This window comes from Podarcis cretensis, assembly GCF_951804945.1.
Source record: "Podarcis cretensis genome assembly, chromosome: 6".
Classification (NCBI taxonomy): Eukaryota; Metazoa; Chordata; class Lepidosauria; order Squamata; family Lacertidae; genus Podarcis; species Podarcis cretensis.
Genome location: NC_137175.1, coordinates 38,847,798 through 38,860,749, shown reverse-complemented (window position 1 = coordinate 38,860,749; position 12,952 = coordinate 38,847,798). Strand labels below are relative to the sequence as shown.

The 12,952-nt window shown below is 42.5% G+C and overlaps 1 protein-coding gene across 3 annotated transcripts in view; it reads right to left on the bottom strand.

The window, feature by feature from the left end:
• Nucleotides 1-219: 219 nt before the first annotated feature.
• The window catches only part of IRF6 (interferon regulatory factor 6), a 26,392-nt gene continuing 13,659 nt past the window's right edge, over nt 220-12,952 (bottom strand). For all 3 annotated transcript variants that reach the window (XM_079979609.1, XM_079979610.1, XM_079979608.1), the window contains exons 3-8: nt 11,526-11,730; nt 10,401-10,526; nt 7,206-7,358; nt 5,853-6,245; nt 5,126-5,244; nt 220-1,579 (exon numbers count right to left, since the gene is read on the bottom strand). In XM_079979609.1, coding sequence (XP_079835735.1) covers nt 1,358-1,579; nt 5,126-5,244; nt 5,853-6,245; nt 7,206-7,358; nt 10,401-10,526; nt 11,526-11,730 — 1,218 coding nt within the window. In that variant the 3' untranslated portion in view covers nt 220-1,357. The remainder of the gene's footprint in view (nt 1,580-5,125; nt 5,245-5,852; nt 6,246-7,205; nt 7,359-10,400; nt 10,527-11,525; nt 11,731-12,952) is intronic.

Sequence of the window (12,952 nt, the reverse complement as noted above, 5' to 3'; positions counted from 1 at the left end):
TCTGGCAAGCTGAAATTATTGTGCACATGGAATGTCTGTAATAGCATAGCATTGAATTCCACCATTGGAAAACATTTGCAGTACACAATATATTTTCCTTCCATTCAATTCAAGATGTTTCAAACAAAATGCTACCTAGGACAGATCTGAATGCTACGTTTTCTTGGATGTGCAAGTTAAATATACTTAACTCTTGCTAGTAAAAGAGACATGAAAACGTTATAGGTAACCAGAAACTTTATTATGGGACATTTTAAGGCATTTTCCAGCAGAGGAAAGAAACACGCAAAAATGCAGCCATTTAACCAGTTCAGAACAAAGCTTAGCATTGAAAGCACTGTCATATTTAAAGCCAGCTATATTACATCTCAAACAGTATTCAGATTTCCTAGATTCCACAGTCTTCTTACATCTATGTCAAACAGGTCCTGCACAGAGCAAGCAGAGGGCTTTGGTGCTTTTCCCTATCTTCTAGCAATCTGATATACTTACAAACAATGGAGACTTTTTGGACAAATCCAGGTTAGCAAAGATTAGTCCAACAGAAGGCGCCACCAGTTGCTGTCCTGAGCTGCAGCATACAACGTGGAACTACAATAAAAGCAGCTTCTTGGATTTCCAGTTAACAATTTATTATCATCCGAATACCTTAGCTGTACTTCATTTATTGTAAGATCTGGCTCAACTGATTGTAAAGTAATTTTAATAAGAACTATGCCTTTTAAGACGTAAGTCATTATTTTGCACTATTCATCTGTAATGTATATAGACAGGAAATACTATCAAATAGCAGTGGAAAATCCAGATAACTTCTCAGTCTACTACTACTTTGCAAAGCAGTTTTACTGAACAGTTAGAATTACGGCCACTAAAAAAATGTTTTGCATTCGTTCTAACATTTCACATGTGTGCCAACAGCACTGGGGTTTTTTATATATTAAAAAAAATATACAGAAACATGAAATTTATGTAATAAATTTGACTGTGTTATCAAGCTAGTGGGTAAGAGAAAACTAGGGTGAAAGTGTTTTTGTTAGCCTCGTGAAACTACTTTTTAAAAAGAGCACTTGACCGCTGATCACATACACAGAGAAAACTGTGTGTAACATTTAACACACAAATTAAGGCACAAATTAAATGCCATTTGATATATTTACATTAATTGAAGAGAAAGACAAATGTTCTTGTTTACATGCATTAATCCAGAGCAGTTTTTGCAAAGTATAAATTTAAAACAGATTATGTTGTACATAATACATTCCTGTTGCAGTTACTCAAAAGACATTTAAAATTAATTGAAATATAAACACACAATCCATTAATCCAGCTAATTCCTCATTTGGGTAAAACCAAGTCATCACTGTGCTGCAAGGGGCGGGGCCATCTCCATGCTTGGTGGCTGCATTGGCCAGCCTTCATTATGATTTTGCAAGAGGCGGTAGAGTTGCTTCAGCTGAGCAACTATGTTGTCCTTGATATCAGGGGTAGAAATCTCAAGCCGCACACTGCCACTGTCAAAGGAGCGGGTGAAGTCACCAGAGAACATCTCATAGATTATACGAGCTACAACTGGAATTACCTGTTTGGAAAGAAATTATGCAGCGTCAGTCCAGATGGGATTTTCAATTGCATCCGAAAAGAATAAGCTAAAAGCTCAAGTAGAAGGTGTAATAGCAACACACACAAAAATTCTCACTCTTGCATTCATTTTAATTTTGAGTCATTATTAGTCATGATAGAAGAGAGATAGGATAAGGATGTAAGATAAATAAAATAACATATGTTCTCACAATGTGAGCAGAGTAGATGCACTGGTAACTATTCTGAAATGCCTACCAATTTGGGACATTAGCTCCAATCATCTGTAAAAATCCAGGCCTCAGATAAAACATTTGGCCCACGTGGTCTGCACTGCCTTTCAAGTAGAATTGGTTGCAGACAGATAGGATGCTAAGCCAAGATGCAGCCAAGATGAAAGAGCAGTAGTATGAACTACTGCACAAACTCAACAAACTTATTCAATTATTCTTATGGTAGCTGGGGACCCAGTTGACCTGTTAGCTAAGAAAATGCCTATCACTGATGAAATCACTGTCCCTTCATGAGCAGGTTCTAGCCTGGGGGTGCTCCTGGACCTGTCTTTACTCCTAGATTCTCAGGTGGCAGCAATGGTCATTGGCCATCTACAGTGGTACCTCGGGTTACAAACACCTCAAGTTACAAACGCTTTGGGTTACATACTCTGCTAACCCAAAAGTAGTACCTCGGGTTAAGGATGAGAATGGAAATTGCGCGGTGGCGGCGGGAGGCCCCATTAGCTATAGTGGTACCTCAGGTTAAGAACGGACCTCCGGAACAAATTACGTTCGTAATCAGAGGTGCCACTGTATTGACATGGATTGGTTGGCACAAACACATTACACCTATTCCATAACACCTACATTGAAACCAGTTTGTTTCAGGGCAGAATTCAGAGGTGCCAGTTTTTGGTGATTTTGTCTTGTCCTAAGCAACTCAATGAGTGCCTTCTCCCAAACGCATACAGATACACACCCCACAGGGCCATACTCATGAGTTCCAACCTCAAGATCTTTCTTTGAGGAAGGCAACGTTGTTATCTATCAGACCGAGGCTATTTACACAGATGTTCCAAGTTGCCAGGTGGCTCTCCCAGGGGACATCCACATTCTCTTCCCTGATATTTGTTTATTCTCTTGGGTGTTCAGGCATTAGTGGAAAGACTATGCTTTTAGGTAGCTTTAAACCACTATTTTTTGCGGAGAAAGTCCTATTGCTCCGCCGTGACCTCCCTGCCAATTTAGATACAGTGACTGAACTGGAGGCCCCTCGACTGACTTCAGGTCCAGTGTTGGACCATTTCGATCGGATACTTCCTACTGATGTGGACAGATTCCTCCAAGTTGGTAGGCCCACCACCTGCCTCCTTGATCCGTACCCGTCTTGGCTGATTAGGGAGTGTCCAGATGTTGCGCGGACCCCCCTGGTTGAAATTATCAATTTGTCCCTTGACACGGGGACATTCCCAGGGGAACTGAAGGAAGCAGTGGTGTGTCCACTCTTAAAAAAAACTTCATTAGATCCCTTAGACCTATCCAATTACCGCCCAGTCTCAAATCTTCCATACCTGGGTAAGGTAATTGAGAGAGCGGTTGCTGAACAGCTTGGTAGGTTTCTGGAGGAAACATCGGCATTAGATCCATTTCAGTCCGGTTTCCGTCCTGGTTTTGGGACCGAGATGGCTCTGGTTGCCCTAACAGATGATCTCCGTAGACAACTGGATCAAGGCGGGTCAGGACTGCTGATCCTTTTTGATTTGTCAGCAGCCTTTGACATGGTCGATCATGATCTTCTGGACCACCGCCTCGCAGGCGTGGGGATACAGGGCATAGCCCGTAACTGGTTGTGCTCTTTTATCTCTGGTTGGGGACAGAGGGTGGCACTAGGGAGGGAAATGTCGTCACGCCACTCCTTGGTGTGTGGAATGCCCCAGAGCACAATTCTCTCCCCGATGCTTTTTAGCATCTTTATGCGCCCCCTTGCCCAGATTATCCGGAGCTTTGGGCTGGGCTGTCACCAATATGCTGATGACACTCAGCTCTATCTGCTGATGGATGGCCACACCGAGTCGACCCCAAACACACTGACCAGATGCTTGGAAGCTGTGGCTGGATGGTTTCGTGGGAGCCGATTGAAACTAAATCCTTTGAAGACAGAGGTCCTATGGCTAGGTCGAGATGGCATGGGGATGAGGGACCAACTCCCTTCTCTTGCGGGGGCCCAATTAGTGCCATTGCCTTCCGTTAAGAGTTTGGGTGTAATCCTTGACGCCTCCCTTTCCATGGAGGCGCAGGTTACAGCAACAGCCAAGGTGACATTTTTCCACCTTCGCCGCATCAAGCAGTTGGTCCCTTACCTTTCCCGCCCTGACTTGGCCACAGTGATTCATGCGATGGTCATCTCCAGGCTTGACTACTGTAATTCGCTCTACGCAGGGCTGCCCTTGAAGCTGTCCCAGAAACTCCAGCGGGTGCAGAATGCTGCAGCGAGGCTCCTCACGGGGTCTCTGCCATGGGAGCATATTCACCCAGTGCTTTTCAAGCTGCACTGGCTCCCGGTGGAGTACAGGGTCAGATTTAAGGTGCTGCTTTTGACCTTTAAAGCCCTTCACGGCCTAGGACCCTCGTACCTATGGGACCGCCTCTCCTGGTATGCCCCACGGAGAGCCTCAAGGTCCATAAATAACAACACCCTAGTGGTCCCGGGCCCTAAGGAAGTTAGATTGGCTTCGACCAGAGCCAGGGCCTTTTCAACTCTGGGTCCGGCCTGGTGGAACGCTCTGCCTCATGAGACCAGGGCCCTGCAGGATCTGATTTCTTTCCGCAGGGCCTGTAAGACAGAGTTGTTCCGCCTGGCCTTTGGCTTGGAGCCAATTTGATTCCCTCCCTCTCTCTCTCTTTTTTCTTTTCCTTCTCCTCCTGCGATGAGGCTACATTTTAATATTTTAATGTTGTATTTTATTTTTGTTTTTAAGTTTGTAATCATTCATCTTGTTTTTATTATTGCTTGTAAGCCGCTCTGAGCCCGGCCTTGGCTGGGGAGGGCGGGGTATAAATAAAAAATTATTATTATTATTATTATTATTATTATTATTACTTAAGTTATATTTCCCCCTGTTTCGTATGAATGGTTTTTATTTGTATTTTAAAGTGCTGTAAAACCTTTTCATTGGAAAGGTGGTCTATAAATATTGCAAATAAGCGTGTCTGTGTTGTGGATGAATACGCAAGTGCTGAAACTGGTATCGGTACAGTGGTTCAACACTATAAGAACCCAAGCTTTCAAATATCGAGGCTGCCCCAAGTCTTAAATGTTTGTAGACAATAGACTTCCAGTGGCCAGGGCTCTAGCGTCACACATTGTTCTTTGCATTGTCCATGCCTGATAGAAGCAGAATGCATGCTAATGTGTACATTTACATAGGCTGCTGAATTAAAGTCTATGGGTTATAAAATGGCACATATATTGTGAAAACTAGGAGTCAACGAAATGTTCTCACAGTAAGTTCTGACAATTAACGCTCCTTAGCAATTCATTGTTCTCTTACCTGAACAACAATCAGTTTCCTGTCTTTGGATTTTCCATCTGGCCATTCTTCCCCAAAACAAAAGTAGATCTCAAATGGGGGTTGTTTAGCAATCTGTCCTTTCTGATGAGCAATCAGTTCTAAGCGGGAGGGAAAGCAAAGCTTGTGATGTACAACACTATTTCCCACATATTGGATGCAACACTATTTCCCACATATTGCCTCTTCTAGTTCAAAACCCAATTCTCCTACTCTCTTTTCTATCTTCTCTCCCATAATCTTTTTGTCTAGAGATGCCATAATGATATTAGCTATCAATGCTGTTTTCCCTTTGACCCTGTATACTATAACAAATATAAGGGATGCCACTTCACTGACCATAGGTGAGAACTTCAACCACACCTATGCCTTCTGGTGATTGATTTGGGGCAAAAAATAAAGGAAGAAGGGAGAATTGCTTCTCTTCAACCAGCTATGTTAGAGCACAACAAACATCGAACCAATGCCCATTCACTAATGCCTGCATGCAAACACTATAAGGTGCACATTGTGAGCCCAGCAAGTTCTGCACAAATTGTTACCTGCACCATACCAGTAACACCAGACACAGTCCCAGGTGACTTAACTGGTTGGGACCCAATCCCAATGGGCTGCAGTACCATAATCGGGTATACAAAATGTTTCAGGGATTAAAAAGAACATATTGGCTACTCTGTGATGGTGAACCAAGAGCATTATAATTACTCACCACTCAAGAATGTTTCCAAGCAGAACACCTTGACCTTTTTTTGTCTTTCAATCAAGTTTGGTGTGGTGCCAGAAGGTGCGCACGGTCCAGACCAATACACTTTGCACTGGCAAAGCCTGATAGCATAAATAGCATGGCCACTGACTTCCAGGATCAGCCCCCTGTCCATGACATCAAGCAGACGGCTTGTGAAGAGCTTTTGCTTTTCATTGGTGATCTGTTCCGGTCCTGGAAACTTTACTTGCTCCAAATTGATAGGACCAAAGAGTTCTTCTTGATCTGGCATTGGACCCAGTTCCCCATAGAAAAGTCGGCAGCCCTGGGGATTGCTCACAGTCATTGTTGGCCCAAACTCTTTGCCTCGATACTCAAACTTGATTTCAAGGTCTGTCACTTGATTAGAAAAAGATATATTGTTAGAATATCAGACACTGCAACAGGATCCATAATTCCAACAACCTGCATTGTTTATCATAGCACTTTTTTTAAAAAAAAAAGTTTTTATTTATACTTTTCAAATGTATACATATCATTAATTTTACAATCATTTTAACATTTCAAAGTTTGACTTCCTTCCCCCTCTTTCTGCGGTTCCTTAAATTTATTTTTTAATATCTTCTGCATATCCGAATTCATTTAATTTGCTCATTTAATTATCTACTTTAAATATAAACTCTTATGAAACTGCAGGTTACTACAATAATCCTGCCAGTGTTTTTATTTGTTTGCAATTTATCTGTAAATATTCAATAAATCATTTCCATTCTTTTATAAAAAGTTTGTTATCTTGATTTCTTATTCTTCCGGTTATCAGGGCTCTTTTTTAGGGCTGAATGAAATTTGCACAGAATAGGGGCAGAATTATTAGTCTTCCTTACAAGTGCCAAGGAAACCAAGAGCCAACTCCCAAAGTCATGGTGATCACAAGATAACACCAAATAACGGCAGCAGTACTTCATTTTCAATCTATCGCAGAGAGGCTTGTTCTTCACATGAATGGAGCACTGATCAGAAGACACAACTTATCAGTTGGTATGGCTGATCACGACCACCTCAAGCTTCTTCTTACACAAGCTTCTAGTGTAAGAAGTTACTTCTGACACACACTATTCCAAATTCAACAGCAGTTTCCAGCTGGGTTTCTTTTGTTCATCTGCTGATGTCAATGAGTACATTACATTTTCAGACACAGAAGGCTCTCTGGGCTACACCAATCTAAACAGAAATAACTGCAGGGGGGGAACGGTACATGTTCAGCATGTTTTTGCAATATGTAGTATACTCCCTATGTGGACTTTACATGCACACAACAATCTAGATGTATCTAGTGACATAGTCAACAAAAAGACTTACTTGGAAGAGAATTAATCCAGACTTCAGGAGAGCTGAACATATCATGGGGCATAACCGGAGGCGGCATAGGCATCTCAATGTCTTCAGGTTCATTCTTTGGCCACGCAGCTTCAGGGCTGCAGGTCTCCACACTGGTGGGTGCCATTGGGGAATCTAAGCATAAGTAGTACATTTTATGTAAGCTAGACTGGTGACTGGGGGTGGCCGCTGGGACCACACAACACCAGTCCTGAGAGATCTGCATTGGCTCCCAGTACGTTTCCAAGCACAATTCAAAGTGTTGGTGCTGACCTTTAAAGTCCTAAACAGCCTCGGTCCTGTATACTTGAAGGAGCATCTCCACCCCCATCGTTCAGCCCGGACACTGAGATCCAGCGTCGAGGGCCTTATGGCGGTTCCCTCATTGCGAGAAATGAGGTTACAGGGAACCAGACAGAGGGCCTTCTCAGTAGTGGCGCCCACCCTGTGGAACACCCTCCCATCAGATGTGAAGGAAATAAGCAGCTATCTTCTCTTTAAAAGACATCTGAAGGCAGCCCTGTTTAGGGAAGTTTTTAATATTTAATGCTGTATTGTTTTTAACACTCGATTGGGAGCTGCCCAGAGTGGCTGAGGAAACTCGGCCAGATGTTGTTGTTGTTGTTGTTGTTTTTATTATTATAATATCCTGAGGGACTGCTTACATTTTTAAAATTACAGTTCAAGATGTCACTCAGACACTTCTCATACTGGAATGGCAAGCATAGCTCGACTACTTTATGTGGCTAAGAATTTAACCTTCTATCAATGGTAATTTATCTTCCTTTTCATTCAGTCTGACAAAAAAGAACTTGAAAGCTTGGATACTCTGGCTTGTGTCCAGAGGTTTCCATCAGCTGAATGGAGAGGGAGACAACTTTTGCTCATTCCGACTCTCTCTGCAGCACCTCCCACACTGCTCTAAAAGGTCCCACAACCCTCTGAAGCAGTTTGGAGCTGGTGGTCAAAGGAGTTGCAGGAGAAGGGAAGAATCAACAGAAATGGTGTTCTTTGTTCTGCTGCTGGAAGCCTCCACTGGATCAAAGTGCCTTCAATCAGCAAACGAACCCCAGTGGTTACAACTTTTTTTTTTTGTAAGAAGCAAGAATGCAGCTTGCATTATCTAGCTCCAAGCACAGTAATGACATGATATCACTTAATAATTTACCCCATCTTTCTGTACAAAATATACTCAACAACTTATGCTTGGCATTCCTGCTGTAAAAAGTATAGTATCTTGGAAATAATTGGCAAGGTTAATCAGCAGCAACTTCCTTTACTGAACACAATGGTCAATGCCCTCAGATTTCTCCAATGTAATTCTAACATCACAGCCAACATGTCCCACCTTGACCTAAAATGTCTTTCAAAGAGTACACAGAAAAAGAAAGATCAGTCTCTAGGCCCTTTGCAAACTTACTGAAGGAAAACTTCCCCCTATGCAGTAATAAGTGAACTAGCCTATCACTTATAACTGAACAGTTTACTAGATAGTAAAATATGTACCCCATTATGAGATCAAAGAATTAATATTGGTAGAGATGTACCAGACAGACAATTAGATTGCAAGAGAAAATAAACATTTAAAAAAGGTTCATTGAATGAAAAGTGTATACTATAAAATGCACCATAATGAACACCATTTATGGATTAGTAATATTATTTCAAAACACACCACCATCAAAATATAACTTTAAACAAGGAAATTTATGCAAACAAGGAAATTTATGCAAATGTGCCTGCTGAGACAATATTACTGTTAAAACCTGTTAAACCAGAACCACACTCCAAGGAACAGACTTACAAAGCTGCATCATCATTATAGGCTACACACTGGGCAAAAAGGTGTGTTTGCTCTTGCTACACTGTGGGAATTAACCCTCTTATTAGAATGCTAGCTAAGTGACTGTCACAGTGACTTGTGAGGTCTTGGCATAGTGCCTAACAGACTGAGGTTAAATCCTGACAAGACAGAAGTACTGTTTTTTGGGCACAGTGGGTGGGCTGGTGTGGAGGACTCCCTGGTCCTGAATGGGGTAACTGTGTCCCTGAAGAACCAGGTGTGCAGCCTGGGAGTCATTTTGGACTCACAGCTGTCCATGGAGGTGCAGGTTAATTCTGTGTCCAGGGCAGCTGTCTACCAGCTCCATCTGGTACGCAGGCTGAGACCCTACCTGCCCGCAGACTGTCTCGCCAGAGTGGTGCATGCTCTAGTTATCTCCCGCTTGGACTACTGCAATGAGCTCTATGTGGGGCTACCTTTGAAGGTGACCTGGAAACTACAACTAATCCAGAATGCAGCAGCCAGACAGGTGACTGGGCATGGCTGACGAGACCATATAACACCGATCCTGAAAGACCTATATTGGCTCCCAGTACATTTCCGAGCACAATTCAAAGTGTTGGTGTTGACCTTTAAAGCCCTAAACGGCCTCAGCCCAGTATATCTGAAGGAGCAACTCCACCCCCATCGTTCAGTCCAGACACTGAGGTCCAGTGCTGCGGGCCTTCTGGCGGTTCCCACCCTGCGAGAAGTTAGGTTACAGGGAACCAGGCAGAGGGCCTTCTCAGTAGTGGCACCCGCCCTGTGGAATGCCCTCTCATCAGATGTCAAGGAAATAAACAACACTATCTGACTTTCAGAAGACAGCCTTGTTTAGGGAAGTTTTTAATGTTTGATTATATTTTTAATATTCTGTTGGGAGCTGCTGCAACAGCCTGTTGCCCCACTTCGAACAGCATCAGTGGAACCAAAGGGGAAGGCACAAATCTCTCTCCACACCCTGCCCCAGTTGGCCTCACAACTCTCAAGGGCCCAGTTCAACCCCTGACAGCAGGACAGATTTCAATGGAATGGCCTTTTCCTTCACAACTAGCTAGCTTTAGGACAACTAGACCACACTAGACATGTGTATGAACATATCGACACAGAACAATAAGAATATTTCAATTCAGACTAATCTTGTACTTCTCATATAGTGCAGACTTTGCCTTTCTCCTTTTGCCATTTTCTGCAGCGTACTAGTCAAGCAACTGCTAGCTTAGCCGCAATCCAGAGATTTTTAAAAGACTGTTTTCTGAAAGCATGGTTGCTTCATATTGTAATAATGAAGAGAAAAAATGTCATTTAAAAGATAGGGTTGGATGTGCACTCTATGCCAGGGTCTATCTACTAACCATTGATATTAAGAAATGGAAAGGTATCCTGAATAGCTACATGAGATTGAGGCTGGTTTAATTCATCCTCATCTTCATCATCAAGCTCATTATCCTTCTCATCCCATGGAGCGGAACCAGTAGAACCTGTAGAAAAAGTGAAGTTGGAGAATTAGCAAGTGATATGGAATTTTATCAACTGAAGAGAATAAAGAAGTGGAATGGACATTTGTGTGACCCACAGAAGTTACACAGAAAAATTCTACTAGTAGCGCTGTGTATAACCATCTCTTTCCTGTGGATTTTTATTCAAAGTACTGTTTGGTTTGCTTCATAGCTCCAGAAACAGCACCAGAGCCAATAGTCTTTTCATGCTTCTCAGCTTATGCATGGAAGACATGATAGCATGAAGCAACTCTCTCCCAGCCCTTGTACTATCCAACCAGAATCCCACAACCGGCCTCATCCAACCTCTCAGCTGGTTTGGACAAAGGTGCACAGAGGGCCAGATGAACATTTACCTGATCCCAGAACCTGCTAGCCTTCTGCATCCAACAGCTAACTCCAAAAATGTTTCTTCCAGGTACATAAACATGTGCCCGGTGAGGCCCATTTCTTTCAATGGTAAATATGCAGGAGAAATTCCCAGTGAATTTCATTTAACGAAACACTCATTTCTGGAAGAATGGAATTTTAAAGACTGCCATCTTATTAGAATGCTTGCTTAGGGACAATGTGCAAAAGAGGGAACAAGGGAAAGGAAGGCCATGAAAAAGTGAAAGCCCTTAAGCCCAGACACCATGCCTTTTCCCCTCTTGCGCCTGGCTTTTAGTAGCATGTACCTGATCTGCAAAGCTTTCCCCTGAAATCTTTTCTCTTTTAGACGTGAATAAAAACAAAACAGAAAGCTGAACAATTAATAACATCCATGTGTTGAATTTGTGGGTGAGCAGAAAGCAACCTTGACTAGGTAGAACTGTCACCTACAATTCACTTTGTGTTAGTTACATTGCACAAATGAGAAGGTGAAATGCTTACTCAATTAAAAACGAGTTACCCAGAAGGAGTCACATAACATCATGGCATATAGAAGACTTCCTGTTACCAGACTTCCTTAAAAACCAACAGAGTCACTGTGCATCTCACCTGGATTAATTATTGCTCCCTGGGATTGTGGAATGTCACACACTTCATAAATTTTAATAGGATTCATTGGCACCTCTTTGGTGCCATCGTACATCAGGTTGAATTCCCGGCTTTTATTGAGAGCACACCGGAGCTGGGCTTTCCATTTCGCAGGGTCAGGATCATCAACTCCTTCCTGATACTTTCCTGTTTCCACAGCCCAGGCCTGGGAGCAAAGTACATCATGCTCAGTTAAGTACTGTCATCATGCCAGCTAATGTTGAATCATGCTACCAAACAAACTTGCATTTATCACATAAGTCTAGGCAGTAAATACTTAGTGCAGCAGCTAGTCAGCCAGACATGACTGGCACTGTTTTTCCCTTCCCCAACACAAACAGACAAAAGCAGTACAAATCATTTTAGGATTAGCCAAACCAATTTTTTATGCATGGTATGACAGACCATTCCAATAGAGACCACCCAATTGTGTCTAAAGGAACCCAACCTAATGGCAAACCAGGCTCTCATTTATTTACTTATTTGTATGTGGGATTAAGGTCCCAGATTTATCCTGGTAGCATTATTTATTAATTTTCTATGCCACCCTTCTTCTGAGGATCACAGGGCAGTTTACAATCTAAAAACAAAAAAATACATAACAGAGTAACAAACAACCCTCTCATATAAAAGGCCATAGATTGTTTACTTAGCCTGAGAGAAGAGGAGTGCTTTTGTCTGGTGCCTAAAAATATGTAAGGAAGGTGCCAGGCAAGCCTCCACATTTCACAGGTCACCACAAAAGCATGGCTTTGCTCAATAATCTTCTAACAAAATCTCTTAACACAGAAAGATTGTAAAATTCTCCTTAAAACAGTAGCCATTGCTGATGCCTAGGAGTTTGCTTCCAGAATGTATAAAATGATCTAAAATAATTTCTGCATCAAATTCAGTTCAGTCTGAGAACCAACATAAAAACAGTTCATCAGAACAAGGTCAAAAACCAACAGCAACAAACTAGAAGAGCCTTGTGCAGTGCAAGTCTATGCAGGTTTACGGGACTCAGCTGGCATGCCACAGGACTCTTAACTTGAGAAGAGAGGAAGACTTAAGAAGTAGATAACTAGAACCTTGATTCTCAGAAGGGAAGCCACTAAAGAGCTACCTTCAAAGAGAAACAGTCAACAACCAGATAAAGGACAGGAAAATCAACTCTGCAGGAGCACGGAGTACACAGAGTGATGATAAGGCAAAAAGCATCTGATTGGGAGGGAGGAAGCTGTATCCCACAAGTCGTCGTCTTCTTCTTTGGCGATCACTCTTAGCCGAGTAAGATTGTCTTCCAGAAACACGGTTTTAATAATGAGTCCATAAGTGACTGTGGAGGCCAATTCTGGATCCACACGTCCTTCCACAGTGGGGACATTGGTTCCCGGGCGGGAGTTGAT